General features: G+C 42.7%; 1 protein-coding gene across 1 annotated transcript; it reads left to right on the top strand.

The window, feature by feature from the left end:
• The first annotated feature begins 982 nt into the window (after positions 1-982).
• On the top strand, positions 983-20,113 carry LRRC40 (leucine rich repeat containing 40). The gene is made up of 15 exons (XM_075097290.1): positions 983-1,189; positions 1,847-2,028; positions 3,045-3,118; positions 4,069-4,198; positions 4,623-4,746; positions 5,557-5,699; positions 6,702-6,874; positions 7,172-7,262; positions 10,802-10,847; positions 12,806-12,914; positions 13,800-13,907; positions 15,559-15,669; positions 17,373-17,450; positions 18,193-18,378; positions 19,386-20,113. Exons 1-15 carry the CDS (start codon positions 1,030-1,032, stop codon positions 19,489-19,491), a joined length of 1,821 nt encoding a protein of 606 aa, XP_074953391.1. The 5' UTR covers positions 983-1,029; the 3' UTR covers positions 19,492-20,113.
• The last annotated feature ends 863 nt before the right edge of the window (positions 20,114-20,976 follow it).

A 20,976-nucleotide genomic window follows, 5' to 3' on the forward strand; every position in this document is an offset into this window, starting at 1 on the left:
AAAGGAATTAAAGAATAAGTGGTAAAACCTGAATGAGGCCAAAATCCTTAGTCTTGAGCTAGTGCCTAAAGCGTGACAGTAGCTTGAATCACATATTTATTTACCTAACATGGTATTTGGCCCATAACTACTTAATTTCAATGGAACAACTAGCAGAAGCTTTTTTTCAAAAAGGGTAGTGTTTGAAACACAAACCTGGTGTTTGAAAAGAGCTACAGCTAAAATCTTAAGTGACACTCCTTTTTCATAATTTTCTTCTCACCAGGAGCTGCTGGTAGGATCATGCAGTCATCGATCTGACCCACAGATTAAACGGTAGAAGCTGTGATGGGTCTTTATTAATCTCAAGTATTGGTAGGCAGCCAGAATTTTTCAGTCTGTAATATTTTTATTCAGTTTGCAAACTCTGGACTAAAGGGAAAAGGAAAAACAGTAAGTTGATACGGGGTGCACAGCTGATGTGTTGCTGAGTGTCGTAGTAAGAATTTGATGTCCTAGGTTGTGTTGTCAAATGGTTTCTAGCCTTGCTGCGTTCACAGGCTGTGTGGATTTGCACCAAACGTTCAGACTGCTCTTGAGGGAAGCGCTGCTGCTGAGGGGAAGGGAGTTCTCGTTGGGCCTCCCATTTGTTGGAGGGAGTCATGGCCCAAACTGCAAGCCGACCTGGATGATTAAAGACCTGTACGGTCCAGCGGTGGGCTCAGATCAGTACGAAGACGGCAGTTTTCACCCTGCACGAAGGTGGCAGCCGGGGAGGTGCCAGCGGCCCCGCCGGGCCGGCCTCTCCCGGCGCTCGGGGGCGGCGGGCGAGCTTGCTGCCCGCCCGGCGCCGGTTTCGGGCACCCTCCGTCCTCGGGGGTTACAACCTGCGCCGCTGGGCGGGAAATGGCCGGCGCCTGGGCGACGGAGGCCGGCAGCCCGCCGAGCGCTGCGCGGGATGGCGGCCAGGGCCCGCCCGAGGGGCCGCGCTAGGCCCCGCCTGCTGGGCGGCAGGCGAGCGGGGCGGTGCTGGCCCGGCTCAGGCGAGGCATGGCTGCGGCGGCGCGAAGCAGGGCGGCGGCTGCGGGAGACCCCCGCGCTGGGTTTAGGCGGCCGGCGGCGGAGGCGGGCCCCGCCGTGCCGCAGGGGCTGCTCCGGGCGGCGCGGAAGAGCGGGCAGTTAAACCTGTCGGGCCGGAGCCTCAGCGAGGGTGAGGGGGGAGCTCGCCCCGGGCCCGCCGTGAGCTGGCCGCGGCCCTTGCCGCGCTGCTCCGGGGCGGCGCGGACGGGCTCGGCGCCGGCGGGGACTCGCTGCTCCCTTCCCTCCCCTGCAGGTCGTGGTTGCGTCTCTTCGGTCCCCGCACCTCGGCCACGCTAAGCCGGGCTTGCTGCCGCCGAGGGCCGGGGCGGGCAGGTCGGCGCTGGGCCCGCCGCCCGCGCCCGTCTGTGGCGGAGTGGGAGCCCGGGGAAAGCGGCTGTGCTTGTGCCGAGCCCTGGGCTCTCCGGGAAACCGCACGGCTCTTCGGCTGAGGGAGCAGGCACCGGGTTTGCAGGTGGTTGCTCGCCGATTCCGCGGGCTCGGTGTTCCTTCTGTGCTTTGGGTTTATGCTTGGCAATGCCATGCCGGCAGGACAGGAAAAATACAGAGGGAGCAACAACAATTAAAATTTCCTACCATCTGTTCGGAGCTTAGCTTACTTTTAGCTGTGGCTGGCAGATTTCCATCAGCTTGTTATTGTCGGCTCTAGAAAAATACCTCTAGAAAATGTTGACTATATGTGTGTAGGTATATATGGAAAGCACTATAACATTGGAAGTTTGAGAGTGAATATCACTATCAGTTGATGCGTATATGTTTGTGTATGTAGTGCCTCAACATGTATGGCGGATAAATTTGGATACTCCAGAGGAAGCCCATCAGAATCTCTCTTTTGGTGCTGCGGATCGTTGGTGGGAGCAAACAGATCTGACCAAGCTGATACTCGCCTCAAACAAACTGCAGTGTCTTTCAGATGATGTCAAACTTCTGCCTGCGCTCACTGTTCTGGATGTAAGTACAATGATTCTGTTATGGTAGGACTGTACTCTCTCTGTAGGAGGTGGGAAAACACGGTCTCAGATCTTTGTTTTCCATTTCCCTGCAATGGTGGATACGCAGAACTGGCATTGGTGTATTATCAGGATAAAAGATTGTATACTATCAGTGATCTGTAACCAGTTTATACACTGGTAGTGGGTACTGTTCTCCAGAAAGACCTAGGAAGTTTTATGTGGACACTGAAGAAAGAGCTATCACTGGATGCAACCACCTTTCCTGCACACATCCCTTCCTTCACATCTAATCTCTTAGTGTTTATTATCCATTCAGTCGAATTTTGAAAGATTGGCAGTTGCAATGCTGCTATTGCATTGTTGCATTGTTGGTAATTGCATTGAGGCATGGACATAGTTTAGACAAAATTATCCTCTGTATTACAGAATCACAGAATGGTGGGGGTTGGAAGGGATCCCTGGAGGTCATCTTGTCCAACACCCCTGCTTGAGCAGGCACACCTAGAGCAGGGGGCACAGGAATGCGTCTGTGTGGGTTTTGAATGTCTCCAGGGAAGGAGATTCCACAACCTCCCTGAGCAGCCTGTGCCACTGCTCTGCCACCCTCACAGGAAAGTTTTTTCTCATATTGAGGGTGGAACTTCCTGTGTTCCAACTTGTGCCTGTTGCCCCTTGTGCTGTCGTTGGGCACTAATGAAAAGAGCCTAGTCCCATCGTCCTGACACCCTCCTTTCAGATATTTGTAGGTATTGATGAAATCCCTCCTCAGTCTTCCCTTTCTCTAGGCTGAACAAACCCAAGTCTCTCAGCCTTTCCTCATAAGGGAGATCTTTGTAGCTCTCTGCTGGACTTGCTCAAGCAGTTCCCTGGTCCTTCTGAAACTGGGGAGCTCCAAACTGGACACAGTACCCCAGATGTGGTCTCACATTAGGTTGGCTTGATTTGTTTCTGGGCTAGGGAAAGAAAACCTGCAAGGTACAAATTAGTCATTTTATTCTAAAATCTGTCTTCCAGGTGCATGATAATCAACTGACATCGCTTCCTTCTGCTTTAGGACAATTAGAAAATCTTCAGAAACTTGATGTCAGGTAAGTAAGTACATGTTACAAAACTGGAACATGAGAAATATTGCAGTGACTTTCACAGTGTGAATAAGAGGTTGCAGTATGTTAAATCTTTCAGAAAATCAGGTTCACATTTTTAACTAGAGAATATTAGTATATTGACAATCACAGGTTTTGGATCAAGACAGATGGTCTTAGGTTTGTTAATTATTTTCACTGATACTCAAAGTCACATACTTGCTTAGAAGGTGAAAACAGTTGTATTCGGAGTAATGAGACAAAGCAGTATCTACATTCACGTGCCTCAGCCTGGCAATTTTGTTTTAAAGGAACAAAAATAGTTTTTGTCATGACTAATGTACACTGGAAGTAATTGTATAGATCTTGTTCATGCCAGAAAGTTCATATTCTTCTGTTTACTGGAGTTATTTTGTAAATTTGTGCACAAGGAGAAAGAGGCTATGGTGCCACTGTGTCTGTGAACTACATAAAACAAAAGAATGTAAGATCCAGCTGGAATATTGTAAATTCAGATGAGGATTAAAAGTATTCTTGAACAAATAAACATAATTAATGTCTCCTAGAAAGCTAATCCACTGTAGAGGGCTGTAACAGTTGTAGGAGACAGATTTTTCTTAAGGGTGATAGTATCCCGAACAGCAAGTGTATGTGCGTGCTGCAGTGTGAGAATGTTTTGCATAAGCCTGTCTCACTGCAGGTGTCATTAACAGTTAGTCTACGGCAGCACGGAATATCCAGTATATCTGATGCTGGATGTGCTTTGTACTTGCTCTGGGGTCTGAAGAGTTTGCGTTTCAACAGGCCTTGTGTGGCTAAGATAATCCGGCTGATGCAAGTGTTGTAACTCTAGTTTGGACAGCATCATATGTAACAGAAGTATTCTTTATGCAGTTGTATTCCTAAAAGTACTCAGTAATTGGGTTTTCCCTTTGTGTTCCATGTTTGAATACTAGCCACAACAAACTGAAAAGTATCCCGGAAGAATTGATGCAGTTGTCAAATTTGAAGAGCCTTCTTCTTCATCACAATGAGCTGAGTCGCTTGCCGGATGGATTTGGACAGCTTGTCAATTTAGAAGAATTAGTAAATTACACCTTTTTGAAAAATATTTATTTGTGCAGAAAGGTTGCTTTATCTGTGTTTTGCTACTGCTAATTAAACATAGCTCAGATGGCAGAAATTAATGAATATTCTAATGACTTACGTAGATTGTCAGTTATTACATGGTGGGTTGTTTGGGTGTTTTTTGTTTCTTTGAAACCATGTTTTGCTCTTAGTTTGCCGAATATTTTAAGAAAAATCAAATCCCTTGTGATCTGTCAGTCATGGGAGACTTGTTTCTTCCATTCACATTTCTGCCAGGGAGATCCTGAAGATGTCAGTCATCGAATTTTAATGTTCTGCCAGTAATTAACTTGCAGTAGCAGTACTCATGGGATATTTTAAACATCCCTATTTCTAACCTCTCTCTCTCTCTTCCTCTCTCTCTTTCTTTTTTTATCTTCAGGATCTGTCCAACAACCATCTCACAGACATTCCAACAAGTTTTGCTTTGCTCATTAACTTAGTGCGACTCAATTTGGCTTGTAATCAACTCAAGAGCCTGCCTGCAGATATCAGTGCGATGAGAAGTAAATTAGTTTCCTCAGATTATTAAATGCCATACAGCTAGTTCTGTAGTTACTTCAGAAATGTAGTGCATATTATTCAGGATTTACAAAGTGTATTCTTAAAGAGTTAACATATTCTCAAGAATATTAGTTCAGAAATATTTTTAAAAATCAGCTACAGCTACTGTATATCAAACTTGAGTCCTCTTGTGGTTCATATTTCTTGATAAATGGGACACAAAACAATCAGAAAAGTGTCAGGATTAATATTGTTCTGCTTAGAAGTGGTTAGCCTTAAGACTGCAATAAGCAATTTGACAATTTTTTTTCCTTTATTGCATATTTCAGATGGCAAATAAAGCATAAATGAGAGAGAGTTGAAATTATTGGAGAGAAAAATTAGTGATAAAATTGAATTCTAATGTTTGATTTCAAGCTGACTAGAGGTTGATATGAAACATATTTTAATAGCTGTGGTGGATCTGCAGGAGCAGGTGGTAGACTGCCAGCTTTTATAAATGCTATACAAAATACCTGCAGATCTTTCTGAGGTAGTCTACAATATTGGACCCTTTCTTGTTCCCTCCAGTCCTGTACTCTAAACAAGCACTCGTATCTAGCAGTGTCATTGAAAGCGTTCCAGAATATCCTATGAAGAACAAATGAAAAGCAGAAGCCTTGGTTTTGGTGCTAATTGATTTGATTTCTTCCAAAATTCTGATGGGCAAAATGTTCTTATATTTATTTTAAAACCCAGGATATTCATGCTTCTGTAGAAAATAACTTCTGTTTTCTCTTTTTCCATTTTTCACTTGCACTCTTCTTCTGTAGGCTTAAGACAATTGGATTGTACAAAAAACTACCTGGAAACTGTACCTTCTAAATTAGCGACTATGGCATCTTTGGAACAACTTTATCTGAGAAAAAATAAATTACGTTCCTTACCAGAACTTCCCTCATGCAAATTACTGAAGGTAAGGTTTGAAATGGTTGGCGTACTGCAAATCTATTTGCTGTAAACTTTTCAAAAAAAAGCTGTTACTTTAAACACATTTTTTTGTGAATTGCTGTGATCAACAGTTTATAATTCTGTGTATAGAACTCTAATATGTCCCCATTTGCAATTACTCTTACTGTCCGCATTGGTCAATCTTAAGGTCATTTGGAAGACAAATGTGCAGCAGTACTCTTCAGATTTTGAAATTAAATATTTAGAAGAGCAATGACTGAAAAACTAGATCTAAAATTGCCTGCAACATTGTTTTGTATTTCTAGGACCATTTTCTGGATAAATTTATTTTGTTCACTATCATTTTTTCTTTGTAACTGCAGAGAAAGTATATTTTTTTCCTTTTAATGTAGTCAGATCTTCCAAGTCTTTTGTAGCCTGAATTCCCAATATGTTTAAAATTGAGAATCACCTGCCTCAGAACATCAGAAATTTATTACTCAACTAATTTAAAAACAATTGTGCCAATTGAGTGCCTATATCACTGTGTTGTTTCCACTGACCAAATCCATCAAAGGATGCAAATACTCTTAGTGCTGCATAATTCTGAATTCAGCAGTTAAAATCCCAAGCTATTTCAGCATTTTGTAACATAGTTCGTGTTGATATGTGAAATTCAGTGTCTTAGTGTGTCCAGCAGCACGTGTACATTCTTTTTGGTCTAAAGAATCATTCATTTTTGCCATTATAAGAAACATTTCCAATAGGAACATGGAGAGCTGCCCTCTCAACCTGTAATTCCTGTAATTTGGAATTTAAGAAACTTCTTGAGCAAACTAAGTTCAGACTTGTGCCTCTGGATCTTTAGAGGCTTTCATATTTCATATGCAGGTGAAAGGGAATCAAGATCTGTGTTTTCTCCGTGTCACCATATGTTTTTGCCAGTGCCATGATCTAGGAGATTACTAAGTTATAAAGTAATTTTACTAGAGTAACATAATTGTAGGTGATCTCTTTTTTTCCATAGGAATTACATGCTGGTGAAAATCAGATTGAAATATTAAATGCAGAGAATCTGAAGCATCTGAACTCCCTCTCTGTATTGGAACTTAGGGACAACAAGATAAAATCAGTTCCTGATGAAATTACTCTGCTTCAGAAGCTGGAGCGACTCGACCTCGCCAACAATGATATCAGTAGGTAATGTTAAAAAGTGCATTATGTCTCTGATAAGGCATAGCTAATGGCATCTAATTCTGTGGCTGATGTATTTCACTTTGTAAGATGTAAGTAAAAAAGGACTCAATCACAAAATGGAGGAACCCATTCTATATTGTGTAAGTGCTATGATCAAACTGTGCCTTTCTTAAATGTAATATATTCTGTATCTTTTTATTTGAACCTGAGCTTCAGAATACCAGGCCATCTGACAAACCATTGCAAATTCTGTAGAACTTGTTTTGAAGATGCTTTGAAATGAGTTGTTTCCATTTGCAGATTACCTTACACATTGGGGAACCTTCCTCAGCTGAAATTCCTGGCATTAGAGGGAAATCCTTTGAGAACCATTCGAAGAGACCTTCTGCAAGTAAGCACTGTAGACAATGCATAAAAGTTTGGTTATGTTGCAGATGTACGTTATCCAAATTGTGTAGACAAAACAATTTAAGGTATTAGAGAACATCCAGATTTCAAGTAGCCTGTGCAACTTTAATCCATGTCCTTTTTTTGTGTTGTGGTTTGGGTACTCTTCCTACTGGAGTCTGATGCAGTGCATAAGATCATGAGGACTGTGGAATAAAGGAGGTTGTTGCTTTATAGGACCTGTTTCCGATTTGCTACAGAAGTTATATATCGCAAATGCAACAATGGATGTCTGGGAAGCTGTCTGCTGCCTAATCCTGTTGCAGTCACAGTTCATTGCAGTGCTAGGCGAGTACTTGATATCAGACTTTTCCTAGATGAGCATGGATTTCTGTTTTTTTTTTTTTTTTTCATTTCCTACTTGCCTGAATTAAGGATCTAGGATTCAATTTCCAAAGCATATTTGATGACAGATGCATTTTTAGCAATGACAATCTGATATACTATGTTTTCTTACGGAAAGCACACCTCAGATCTGCGTTCTCTCTGTAGGTAGCCAGCAAAGTGAAGGTGTGGATTGTGCATGAGAAAACAAGTACGTAGGGCAGCAGGGAGGCTGGAGTGTGGGCACAACTAACTGCTGCTATAGAATTCCCTTTTACTTTTTCCCCAGCAGGCTCCTCTTCTCATTAGCGATATACATTATTTCTTTCTGTGTTTTTGCCAATACTATAAAATAAATGTTTACAAAGCACTGGGATTCCCTAAAAATAAGCAATGCTGAAGACTCTCTGTTGAAATGAAATTTTGTAATGTCTGGCAGAAGAGGGAAAACATGGTGTATCTGATTAAGCGAGCATTATATATGCTAAATTAATTAGCTGGGATTCTGTGGATGGATGTCATACGTGATTACAGAGCTCAAATTTGGCTTAAAATGTACATGCAAAGGAACCTGAGTTAAGGTTGCCTGGCTGCTTTAGTTCTGGTATTCCGTAGCCTCTGAGGATTTGCCATCTTTCAAATGTAAGGGCATAGATGTGTGTTATATCTTAAGTATATTTCAAATTTGTAGCAAACGACAGGCACAAGGATTCCATTATGACATTCTAGACTTCACGGAATCACAGAATCACAGAATGGTAGGGTTGGAAGAGATCTCTGGAGGTCATCTTGTCCAAGCCCCCTGCTTGAGCAGGCACACCTAGAGCAGGGGGCACAGGAACGTGTCCAGGTGGGTTTTGAATGTCTCCAGGGAAGGAGATTCCACAACCTCCCTGAGCAGCCTGTGCCACTGCTCTGCCACCCTCACAGGAAAGTTTTTTCTCATATTGAGGGTGGAACTTCCTGTGTTCCAACTTGTGCCTGTTGCCCCTTGTGCTGTCGTTGGGCACTAATGAAAAGAGCCTAGTCCCATCGTCCTGACACCCTCCTTTCAGATATTTGTAGGTATTGATGAAATCCCTCCTCAGTCTTCCCTTTCTCTAGGCTGAACAAACCCAAGTCTCTCAGCCTTTCCTCATCAGGGAGATGCTTCAGTCCCCTGATCATCTTTGTAGCTCTCTGCTGGACTTGCTCAAGCAGTTCCCTGGTCCTTCTGAAACTGGGGAGCCCAAAACTGGACACAGTACCCCAGATGTGGTCTCACTAGGGCAGAGTAGAGGGGGAGGATAACCTCCCTCAACCTCGACCTGCTGGCCCCACTCCTTTTAATGCACCCCAGGATACCCTTGCCCTTCTTGGCCACAAGGGCACGTTGCTGGCTCAGGGTCAGCCTGCTGTCCACCAGCACTCCCAGGTCCTTCTCAACAGAGCCACTTTCCAGCAGGTCAGCCCCCAGCCTGTACTGGTGCATGGGGTTGTTCCTCCCCAGGTGCAGGACCTTGCCCTTGCTCCTGTTGAATTCCATGAGGTTTCCCTCGGCCCAGCTCTCCAGCCCCTCCAGGTCTCGTTGGATGGCAGCACAGCCTTCCGGCGTATCAGCCACTCCTCCCAGCTTGGTATCATCAGCAAACCTGCTGAGGTTACACTCTATCCCATCATCCAGGTCATTGATGAATATATTAAACAGGATTGGACCCAGCCCAGACCCCTGGGGAACACCACTAGTGACAGGCCTCCATCCAAACTCTGCCCCATTGATCACGACCCTCTGAGTTCTGTTGTTGAGCCAGTTCTCAATCCACCTCACTGTCCACTCATCCAACCCACTTATATTGTCCTGATCCATTACCAACACTGTAAAAATCATATAACTGGAATTTCATATGCCTATCTAGATTTTTTATTTAGAGGAGTAATTGATAAACTTGTAGGGTTCCCCGGGCACTTCTTAGCAGCAGGTAAATAGTGAGATTAAGGATTGGCAAGGACTGGGAGGTAAGTTTAGTGTAGCAGGCACAGATTCTTCTCTTGCCCATCCCTGCTCTGTCTCATCTTTTCCTTCTCCTCAGACCCCTCATTCAAGTCCCAAACCCGTTCTTGTTTCTTGATAAATTTCCAGTTGCCATACTGTGACCTGGCTGTTGAGCTTTGTCTTATTGTCTGCGTTACCCTCCATGCAAGCCATGTGATTGTTACGCAGCTTTCCGTTTGACCTTCACCTTTTCCTTAAAGGTTTCCAGGTTTGTCCTCCCATATTGGCTTCTCGTGTCTGGCTCAGCGCATGCAGTGCCTAGTCATGCCTGCAGTCAGTCCCAGTCTCTGCCGGCCTCTCTTTCTCAGTCTTTTGTCTTCTGTTTCTGTTGTCTCACCAGGTTCAGGGTGAAAGTTCCTTCCTTTCCCACTTCCACATTTCCTTTATCTCCTCTGCATTCAGATCAGCCAGTCTCTTGTTGTGTGTAATATAGCTGTCAGCTAGAATGAGAAATGTTAATTCATATTCAGTGCTTCAGGTCAGTCCCTGGTTTTAAAGCATCGAGGAGCATGTAAAATTGTAAGGAAAACATAGCTTTATCCTAAAACAAATGGGTGGGATGAGATTATGCTTAATTACTCACAGTATGCAGGTAGTAACTGTGTTTGGCCAGTAAAAGTTGCTATGAGAGGACTGAAAGTCAAATCGTCGGAGAATCTACCTCCTAAAAATCCATGCAAATTATGTAAATTGCAGTGTTTTTCCCAGAGTTACTAATTTTGGACATAAAAAGTTACTGGAACACTGAACAGTCAGCTTCCTTGACAAACTTTAAATTTTTTCTCCATGGCATAATTGTTTTAGACCTTTATAAAGAGAAGATTAACTTTATTTGAACATTTTTTCCTTGCTCTTGAAATTGGCTAAGTACTTTAGATAAAAAGCTAAAAACACGGAGGAGTGACATGGAATTGGACATTTACAATTGTGTTTGTTTATTCCAGTTGAAAATAAGCAAGTTCATAAGCTGCCACAAGGAAGGTTTTTCTATGGGAAGCATTAGGTGGCTTTTATAGTCAGCAGTGCCATGGGCTCCACCTGTGTGACTGGAGCTGTCATTCTATGTTGTCAAACAGCTGTGGAAATACTGGCTGGCAAATGCTTATTGGCTTTTTTGTTTTTTTAAGAAAGGCACCCAGGAACTTCTGAAATATTTAAGAAGCAGAATGCAAGGTATGTTGCTCTATTACATTGCATTTTAAAGATAGTCTTTCTAAGCAATTAAAGTGGAACCTACGGAGAGTAGCTGTTTCAATCTGATTTCCCTTCAGTTACCCTGCAATAATAGAATTTTCTTTACTCAATAGTTTGTTCTTACATTTCAGGGCAGTTTAATTTTCTTATTCTGTTCGATAAGACCAAATAGCAAACATTATTGAGGATTACAATTTAGAAAAACAACTTTAAGTATTTTTCCTCTGGTCCCTTTATGCATTTTGCGTAAGGAATTCCAGTAGCTTTTTTATTCTTCCCCTGAAATCGTGGGAAGTTTACATAAGGGGTTCTTCTTTTTAAGCTTGCCATCTCTCTGCTGGCTTGGTCACAGTGTAGAAGAGTAGGTGAGATTTTGCAAAGGTATTATGTATTATTCATTCATGTAGTAACATGGGCAGTACAGCCCTGTGATTTCCAGAAAGTATGTGCATAAAAAAAGTCTGCCTTAAAGTCTTGGTGATGCCATGAAGTCTGCCACATAGCTGACTAAGAATATAAAAACTTTTGGGGGAGAAAGTAACTGATTATTTTAAACATCATTCTCATCTTTTGACTCTCTAACAATCTTGAACCCAACATTTCCTACAGAAATAATTAAGAAGTCATAGCTCAAAAAATCAGATTAAATATTCAAGCTGATTACTTCTCTGCGCAAATGCTGAATGTTTTTTGCAGAATCCTCTCTTGGATTCAAAGCTCTGCCTCTGTGGATGAAAAAGCACCCAGATGATCCTGTATCACATTTCTCTAACAGACACAGTACTTTGTAAAAAAGAATGGATCGTATTAAAAAAGTGGACAAAAAGTTACTAGTTGCTTCTGCACACCCAAGTAACTTTCCAGATTGATACCTGGGCTTCTAAGTCACTGAGATAGTGTCTTTTTGTTATGTGTTTTCTAAAGAAAGTAGTGGAGATGACAGTTTATTTTTTATTGTATAGGAAACAGACTGTCAGAGTATCTAAGTAACTTGCATGCTGAGAATACTAAATCCTTTCAGAACAGGGGTTCCATTTACCATCTTTAGAAATCTTTGTCTTAAGTTTTGAAACATAAAGTAAGCAAAATGACCGAGTTTGCTGGTCATGTTAAATATAATAGGGAATTATTATGCTGCATTTAAATGGCAAAAAAATGCTTAACCTTTTCATTTAGAAGGGTCCTTGATAATACATGCAAGCAGCTTATGTTGAAAACGGTATGTATGAATTTTCCTTTTGTTAAGTGGGTTTTCTTTCTGTCTGCCAGAGGATGGCAGTATTAATTAGGTTACTGCAATGTATAAAATTGCTTCAAAATGTCAGGTTCCATGCAAATCCGACATATTATTCACTTGACAAAAACTAATTGGATGCTAGAGTACACACTCAGAAGCTTATCTGGTGAACTAGAATAGGTAATATAATTGTGGATAATAAAATTAGCTAATGTCTTGCATGTATGGCAATGCTTATGGTTTTACTCTACGTGTTGCAGCATCTAAGTTGGAGCTAAACCAGCAGGAGTCCTATTTCTGTAGAGGTTTAAACTGGAAAAAGTCCTTTTTAAAACTTATTTTTTGACCCTTTATGACCTCTCTTAATGAAAGGATAATTAGTTGTGGTTAGGCACAATTGTTAGTAGACTTTTGTTGATGAATGCTGCTGAGTTTCCATAGGGTTTTGTTCAACTCCTTTTAGTGGAAGTTGGATTTATTATGTGTTTGGACTTCTAGCTAAGCTTCGCCCTACTTAGGCGTGTGTGAATCCCTAGGGTGTGATGCCACACCTCAGATGTGAAGAACAATGCTTTTAATCTGCATTTCTTAAACGTTCGAAGTAGCCTTGCAACACCAGTTAGCTTCTTCTTGTGGATTGTAGATAGTCATCTGACTGCAGCCTGTAGTTGGTGTGACTATATACATTTGCTGTCTCTAGATGATGTAACTAGCCCAAATGGAGAGCCTCCTGCGACAGCCATGACTCTTCCAAGTGAGTCAAGGATTAACATGCATGCCATAACTTCACTAAAATTACTGGAATATAGGTACGTGCTTTGAAATATTGCCTATCTCTAAAGTTGTAAGAACACTTTCCTGGTTTTTGCTTCTCCCCCCCCTCCCTTCGTGATATATACCAAACTGCCTGCAAATCCTGCTGCATTCGTGCATTTTTACTTTAGTTTGTGTGCTCAGGAATAAGCAGATTTGAATTGCAGGTTCTTAAAATTACTTCTTTGTATTATCAAATACTTGCAGTAACATTCCTTTTAACTGACTGAAATGCTTAATACCTTCAGGTGCTTTTAGTACCTTTTAAACTTCTTCAGCAATTTTCATTAAGTCTCAGAACATCCTGTAGTAGGTCAGTATCTCTTCAGTTATCTCTTAAATGTAACCAGCAATGTAACTTGTTAGATTGGGAAGGGGGAAGAAAACCCAAGAACTGTTGGGTGAAATGCATAGTCCTGCTGAGAGTTGGACTGTGGAAAGGACCTCGCTGTGGTGAAAGGGCTGCGATGGCTTTGGTCACCGCAGATGTTCAGGAGCTCCAAACTGAGCAGTTACCCGTTAAATGTTGCTCTGCTGTGGATGTTTCCTGATGCTAATCTTGCTACACTTTCTGGCCCAGCATGGAGCATTCACATGTTCTTTGAGGTGGTGACATAACTCAGCTCCTACCGATTTTTCTTAAGCGAAATAACAGATGAGGGTGTCCGTGTGAAATGATATTACTTCCCAGATGCCGTGTAGTGTGGTGCAGTGATTGGTAGCCTTCTGATCAACGGTCCTTCCAGGACTTCAAGCTGTAGATACTTACATACCTATTCTACTACTTATGTTTTCCTAAAAGAAGATGAAAATGTCTTGTTCATAAATAGGAAATGATGAATTTGTTCATGTTACTCAGCCAAATGCTTTCAATTGTTTAGTGAGAAACAGGCAGCCATGATTCCTGATGAAATGTTCGATGCAGTCAGAAGCAATCCTGTTGCCACTGTCAACTTCAGCAAAAATCAGCTGAATGAAATTCCTCCAAGGTACTTTTGTAAAGGTCATTCTCTATTTGTTACTTTCTTTCCTACTTTTGTTTCTCAGCATCTTGTGTTTTTCCTCGTCAAGAATATTTACACTTTGTGCTCTGTATGTGTGTGTGTGTACACTCACCCGCCCAAGTGAAAGTGTAACTGGGGTGCTGAATAACGCGCTTGCATTTCTAGTATGAGTACCACGCAGGTGGGTTCATTGATTAGCTCAAAGATCGCAGCTTGGCTGTACTCAGTGGTCTGTTCATTACATGTGGGTTTTCATCTTGCTTTGCTAAGCATTGTTGAAATAAATGAGGGAGACTGATGTGGCTTCTCATAATAATGAAGTGCTGTACTTAACTACAGCATAGTTTTGTTTTCTTTACAAAGCGGTCTTTTTCCTATATGAAGATAATCTGTGTGGATTCACCACTTTACAGGGTGATAGCTTTGTATTATAGATGAGGTTCTATTTAAATGCAGTTTCTTCAAACAGCATAATTGTTTGTGGTTTTGTTTTTTAAGGAAGCCTGAATAATTTCCATGTCTCTTTTCTGGATAGGTTTTGTGTCCCATTAAATAGCATTTGATATTATATATTTGATATTTGGTATTATTGCACTTGTTACTTCATCCGCAGTCAAGGAAGAGCTGTCTGTCTTAATGGGAATAAATAGTCTTTTTCTATAAGGAGGAAGGTTACTGCATCTCTGGTAGCCCAAGAAAATCCTGAAAGCTGATTTTAAGGATACCACCACATTTGTGGGGGTAACTTATTTCCATTCTTAGACCCAAGTGTGCTGAACATCTAACCTTTAGCACATTGAACCTGAAGAGGTGCAATCTCTTTCTCATAGGAAAAAAATCTCTTTTCAGTACAATGTGTGGAAAATAAATTTAATGAGATAATGTTTGTGCCTCCCATGCTTTTCACTGTATTAGAGGCTGTAGCATGCACTGAGGAGGGAGGTATAGATGTGCAGTTGCTAGGTGCCGGAGAATTCAGTGGCAATCCAGATAGGAGAGATGAGTATTTAGCTCATTTAATTACCCTTTGTTTTTAGGGCTAAACCAGAGATTTTGTTATAGGGATTCAACAGGTAACTTTTTGAGCTGTTAAATATTTTGCGTCCAAACGCCTTGATATAATAGCATTTCACAAGAAGCAGCAAATGCTGTGTTTCCTTGAATTTGTAATAGCAGAACAGTGGAACAGAAATGAAAGATGGGAATAAAATAACAATCTTGTTCTGTCTGTTTGACTGCTAAAGATGATGGATAGTCTTTTTGTTAAAACACAGGGCAGGAGATGGTAGTGCTGGTCATCTGTGCCATAGTTTCTGAAATACTTCTTAACTGCATTTGAGTGAGTAGGCTTTTGTAGTGAAATTTACTCTCCTAATCAGCAAGAGAAAATTTACTCCTCTAATACCTTTAGAAAAGTGACTCTAAGCTTTGTCTTTACATCAAGTGTAAGACTCCAGGACATGCAGCTTTCACAGGTGAAGTTTCCATTGTCTTCACTCCACAGAATTGCTCCTGAAATGTCAAGAAACATAGTGTGTCCTTGATTTGTAGAATAAAGCAGGCTTTTTTCAACAACTTAGAAAATAGAATGCAAACATGAGCTTACATAATAAAGTATATTCCAATTGGGTTTCAGGATCGTGGAGCTGAAAGATGCGGTTTGTGATGTCAACCTTGGCTTCAATAAAATCTCATCTATTTCCTTGGAGCTTTGTATGCTCCATAAATTGACACATTTGGATATCAGGTTTGTGACGTGTGCTGAACTTCCTTTCTCGGTAATTTATTTTCATGCCTTTTTAAACCAGCCATCTGTTACAGTGGAATAGCAGTACTGAAATAATTTTTCATTTCCCAAAATGCCTCCACGACAGTTGAATGACCGGCAGATCTGAAATAGCAAGTGGCCTAGATTTAGGCACTGGTTAAAGAAAAGCACAAAAAACAAGTGGACGTGCTCTGAGACTTGCTGTGATGAAAGGCCTACTCTCAGTCATAAAAGAGTCTCAGAGGTGTTAAGTTGCTATCTAAAAACAGTCCCTCCTCCTCTCCCAAAAAACCCCAAACCCCACACCAAAAAAATCCTGGAGGATAGCTGAGAAGTAACGCAATGAAGGTACAAACCCTGTGGTGCTGCCTGAAACCGAAGCTATCTGTAGGTATTTTATCTGCAATAGATAGTTACTGCTGTCATTTTACCTTCTCTGCTTCTGAAAAATGCTCATTGCATTTGTTTAGACACAGGAGCAACTCGCTAGCATTTATTGTCTTTGGTGTTTCACAAAATGAGAAGTAGCAAAGCAGTTGCAGAGACAGGTTTTTACTTTGGTTTAAAGTAATCTGCCTGCTCCTGGAGAGAGTCCAGCGAAGGGCCAGCAAGGTGATCTATGAGGAGAGGCTGGGAGAGCTGGGACTGCTCAGCCTGGAGCAGAGCAGGCTCAGGGGGGATCTCACCCATGTGTATACACACCTGCAGGGAGGGTGCAGAGCAGACAGAGCCAGGCGCTTCCCAGCAGTGCTCAGGGGCCACAGACACAAAATGACACACAGGAGGGTCCCTCTGAACACCAGGAAACACTTTTCCACTGTGAGGGTGACTGAGCACTGGCACAGGTTGCCCAGGGAGGTGGTGGAGTCTCCATCCATGGAGATACCCAGAACCCACCTGGACATGGTCCTGGCCCCCCTGCTCTAGGGGACTACATCAGATGAGCTCCAGAGGTCCCTGCCAGCCTCAGCCAGTCTGTGATGCAGTGGCATACGTGCTGCTGATGGAGGAGTTAGGCTGAAGATTGCAGAAATGGATGGTAATATGAGATTGATGAGGGAACAAGGCTGAATATCTCAGTGATTAAGAATTTACGTCTAAGTCCGGGCATCTTTTAGTGAGTGGTCTTTATTTTCCTGAAATGGCTCTTTGTGTCACACTGAGGACATACCTTGTTCATCCTTAAAAACCTGTGTATTCCCCCTATTTAAGAAGCTTCTGAACAACTTCCTGTTGTGGGATACACTAGGGTAACAGTAGCCATGAACGAGTTTCTGGCAGCAGCTGATGAATTTTGCTAGGCTAAATGAATTTTGAAGAGGTTTAGAGTTACCCTACTGATTCACTTCGGCACCAAGATCTGGGCAGTTCCATAAGCTTTCCTCTGAAACCCAAGGAACTGAATTGCCATGCAGGTTTGTGGAGTTGTTGGATGCCTTGAAACACATGGGAATCTTTAGAGGACAGACTTGAAATCTGCTGCTGGCAGAAATGAGAATGCAAACCTGGCTTGCATTAGCAAGCATCTGTACTCAAGCATGGTCTTGACCCATTTCTGAAGCAATTAATTGGTTCAAGATGACATATTAGCACTGATAAGCATGCCTATTCTGTCTCTGTGGATTCTGAACTAAAACTTCATAGCAGTTAGTGATTATTGTTTGTCTGTATTTGATACACAGAAATAATTTTTTGACATCTTTACCTGAGGAAATGGAGGCACTGACAAGACTGCAAATAATAAATCTTTCTTTTAATAGGTGAGCAACTATTTAGATTTTTTTTTTTTTAATACTGTAATAAAAAGAACTGGGCTGAATTCAGTATGATTTTCCTGTGATGTAAGAATGAGGGGACACTTGATCAACTAGCTGTGAGCTTAAAACAGATAAAGTGCACGTACTTCTTTATACAAAGGGTAGTGTGTTTTTGGAACTTTCTGCCCCAGAAGTTTTGGAGAGAGGCAGCAGCAGTTGGTTTAAAAAGGGATTAAACAGTCTTGTGAACAATACATCAAAAAGTGGATACCAAGAGGACTACCCTTTGGTACGCATCATACAGCAGTTACAAATGATGGAAGAATGTGAGGGGAATGGTCAGCAGGAAGCAGCCGAGGGGTGCCCCTGAAGAGCGGCTGCTGTTGCTGCTCTTGGTCCCAGCAGGGATGCAGCGCTGGGCAGGAAGCCCCGTTCCTCTGACTCAGCAGGGCATTTCTTCTTAAGTACACGGAGAACAACTGGCCTTTGTTCTCCTCCTTCACCCTGGTGAGTCATGTTCCCTGTCGTAGCTGGCCTGCAGTTCTGCTAGAGGTGCTGAGCTGTCACTGAGCACGCTTCGTTCAGCTTTTCTCTGGGTGCAAGGTAAAATAGCGGATGCTTTCTCCTTTCAGAGCAGCATGTTTAAACGTTTACCTTAAAGCTGAAATGCTGTCTGATTTTAAAGGCTGCTAGTTTTTTGAATGCCCTATTTCTGACTTTTGTTTGCCTCCTTTTTCTTCCGAAGATTTAAAGTATTTCCTAATGTCCTGTATCACATGGTAGCACTGGAGACAATCCTGCTCAGTAACAATCAGGTTGGGTCCATAGACCCTCTGCAGCTAAAGAAGATGGACAAGCTTGGAACACTGGACCTTCAGAACAACGACCTCCTCCAGGTGCCACCAGAACTTGGAAACTGTGAAACCCTCAGGTGTGTGGTCTATGTCATGGCCTGTTCTATAAAAATACATCCTGACTGAGTTCTTCAGGGCACATTTTGTCAGCAGGAAAAGCACTAACCGGCAGTATGTTTGTTTGTAGCCCTCAGTGCACGAAAAGGGTCTCTCTTACCATTTGTAAAACAATGCTTTTTCTTCTGTATTTCCTCAATATTGCAGAGAATTGGGGGAGTTGTTTCATGATTTAGAAGAAAAAAAATGGAAAGGGTACGTTTGGTTTGTGTAAATCTAATGTCAGAGCTGAAGTTGGTTACCTTGTCTGTGTGTACAGAGGCGCTGCTGGGGCACCTGTAGGCAAGCGAGGGAGGTGAGCCGTAGCACTGTCTGCCAGTTAATACTGCTAGCTCCTTACCTGTGTGTGTAACTCGCGTTGCCAAGGAGTGTATGAGGAGAGGCGACTGTGAATATCCTAGCGTGATGCGCCTCAAAGAGGTCAGTTATGCGCAAGCAGGCTGTCGTGTCAAAGGCCAGAAAGGACTGGTCCCTGTGGGTTCCCCTGTAAGGACACTCTCCGGAAGGACTTCAGAAATACAAAACAAGACACCACCAACCCCCGCAAGCAAAAAGCTCCACAGAGATTTGGGCGTACCAAAGAAGAGTGGGCTGGCAGCTAAGCTAGGAAGCGGAGGGTTGCAATTTAACACTGTTTTCCCCTTTTACTGTGCCATTTCTGTGTTTCAGCAGTTCTTTTTCTCTTTCTTCTGGCAGAGGCTTTCTGCAGAAGTAGGGTGGGTGTCTATTGTGTGGCTAGGATAATTTACCACCACTGATTTATGAGCATAAATTAAAATTCCGAGGTCTCTAAAGAGGATAAGTTACCTTGAACTAGGGAAGCAGAAATTAAAATTATTGTAGTAGAACAGAAGAGGAATTACTTAACAGATTTTTGAATCTTCTGAAATAATTAATTGGTGTATGGATGTGTTGGTACAAGACAAAGTCTTTACAAAAGTAGCTCAAAATATCTCTGTTTTTGTAGGACGCTTCTGTTAGAAGGAAATCCATTCCGCACTCCCCGAGCAGCCATTTTGGCAAAGGGAACAGCTGCAGTGCTGGAGTACCTGAGAAGCCGAATTCCTACTTGATACAACACCTGCGTCCTTGGCGGACTCGGGAATCGAAGTACAAGCAAAGCATTACCCTCTCCAACCAAATGCTGTATGGTTTTTCTGCCTTCCACCTTCTCTCAACCGTTTGTTAACCTGGCCTGTGCCACAAAGTACTTACAGTCCTGCGTGTAGGCTGCATGCTAAGAAAGAACTCGCCTATGAACTGTTTTCCCCTCGAAGTTGCATGTTTCAAGAGTGTGTTTTACAGTACCATAATCTGCGTTTACACTTTTTGTAATGAGGAATGCCACTGAAAGCTGCCGTCAGTAATAGTGACAATGGTTTTTTTACAATTAAGCTAATTTTTAAAAGAATTGTCAATATCAAAGTATTTATGCGAAAGGCAGAAGTAAACACTTTGCTTTTTGTACGCCTGTTTTATAATCTCCCGTAAGGTATTTAGTCTCTTCACTGCTGCCTCAAAGAATTAGTTACTTGTCGGTGTGTGATAAAGTGCTTGAACCCCCAAACTGCGTGGCGGGGAGGGGGGGGCGGCAGGCGGTGTCCTGCCAGCTGCGCTCACGGCTCGCGTAACAGCAGCACAACGTGGCTGATGGTGGTGCTGCACTGAAATAATAAACGTTTCCTGTTGGGTGTATGTTTTGAGGGTTTTTTTTTTAAGCCTACGCTATAATCAAGTTTTCTAGCCAGTAACATCTGGCTACTTTTCATTGTTTATTTAAACACGTTTCCATGGCCTGAAAGTGATACCTTTGTAAATAATAGTAACGCATAGGGGATATTAATATAAAAGGAAGGGCTGCTTGATGCTGCTCGCCCGGTGACTGCAGATCCATTGCTTTGCTGCTGGGCTGTTCCAGGCTATGACCGGGGGCGTGGAAGTGATGCAGAAACCAGCTGGGTTGCCACTGGGGGAGGTTTGGTTGGTTTTTAATCCGCAGCGAGCACTGCCACAAGCACACTGCCAAGCGGCAGCTGCCTGTCCTTACGGCCGCTTCCCTGTCCGTAGGGCGTGGGGGGCTGCAGGCGAGGTGTGCGCAGGGCCCGCAGCCGCACCCTGAGCAGCACGGGATGGGTGGCCAGGCGTGACGCTGGGCCAGGGTCGCCGCGTTGCTTCTGGCTCTGGAGCAGCGTCACCAGTGGCTCCCCAGTACCGCACTGTCCGCTCCTGCCAGCAAACGGGATTTACTGCTGTCCCACTGTACGACCACAGTGGCTAACTGCAACCTGCTGACAACTTTGCATCTAAAATTTAAATAAAGCCAAAGCTTTCAAGTAAAGGGCATCCTCGGTGAACATTAGGGACAGACACACACCTCACGCTCCCATTCTGTTCCATTCAGCCTCTCTATGATGGCGGACATCGACTGGGTATGTGTTTAGAAGGAGAAAAATACGTCTAACAAACAGCAGCATTTTCCTTTCTGTAACACAGCAAAATTTAATATGGTTCAAAGTTAAACTTCCCAGGTTTTTAACGTGTCTGGACTTAACATAAAA

This window comes from Phalacrocorax aristotelis, chromosome 6 (genome assembly GCF_949628215.1).
Source record: "Phalacrocorax aristotelis chromosome 6, bGulAri2.1, whole genome shotgun sequence".
Classification (NCBI taxonomy): domain Eukaryota; kingdom Metazoa; phylum Chordata; class Aves; order Suliformes; family Phalacrocoracidae; genus Phalacrocorax; species Phalacrocorax aristotelis.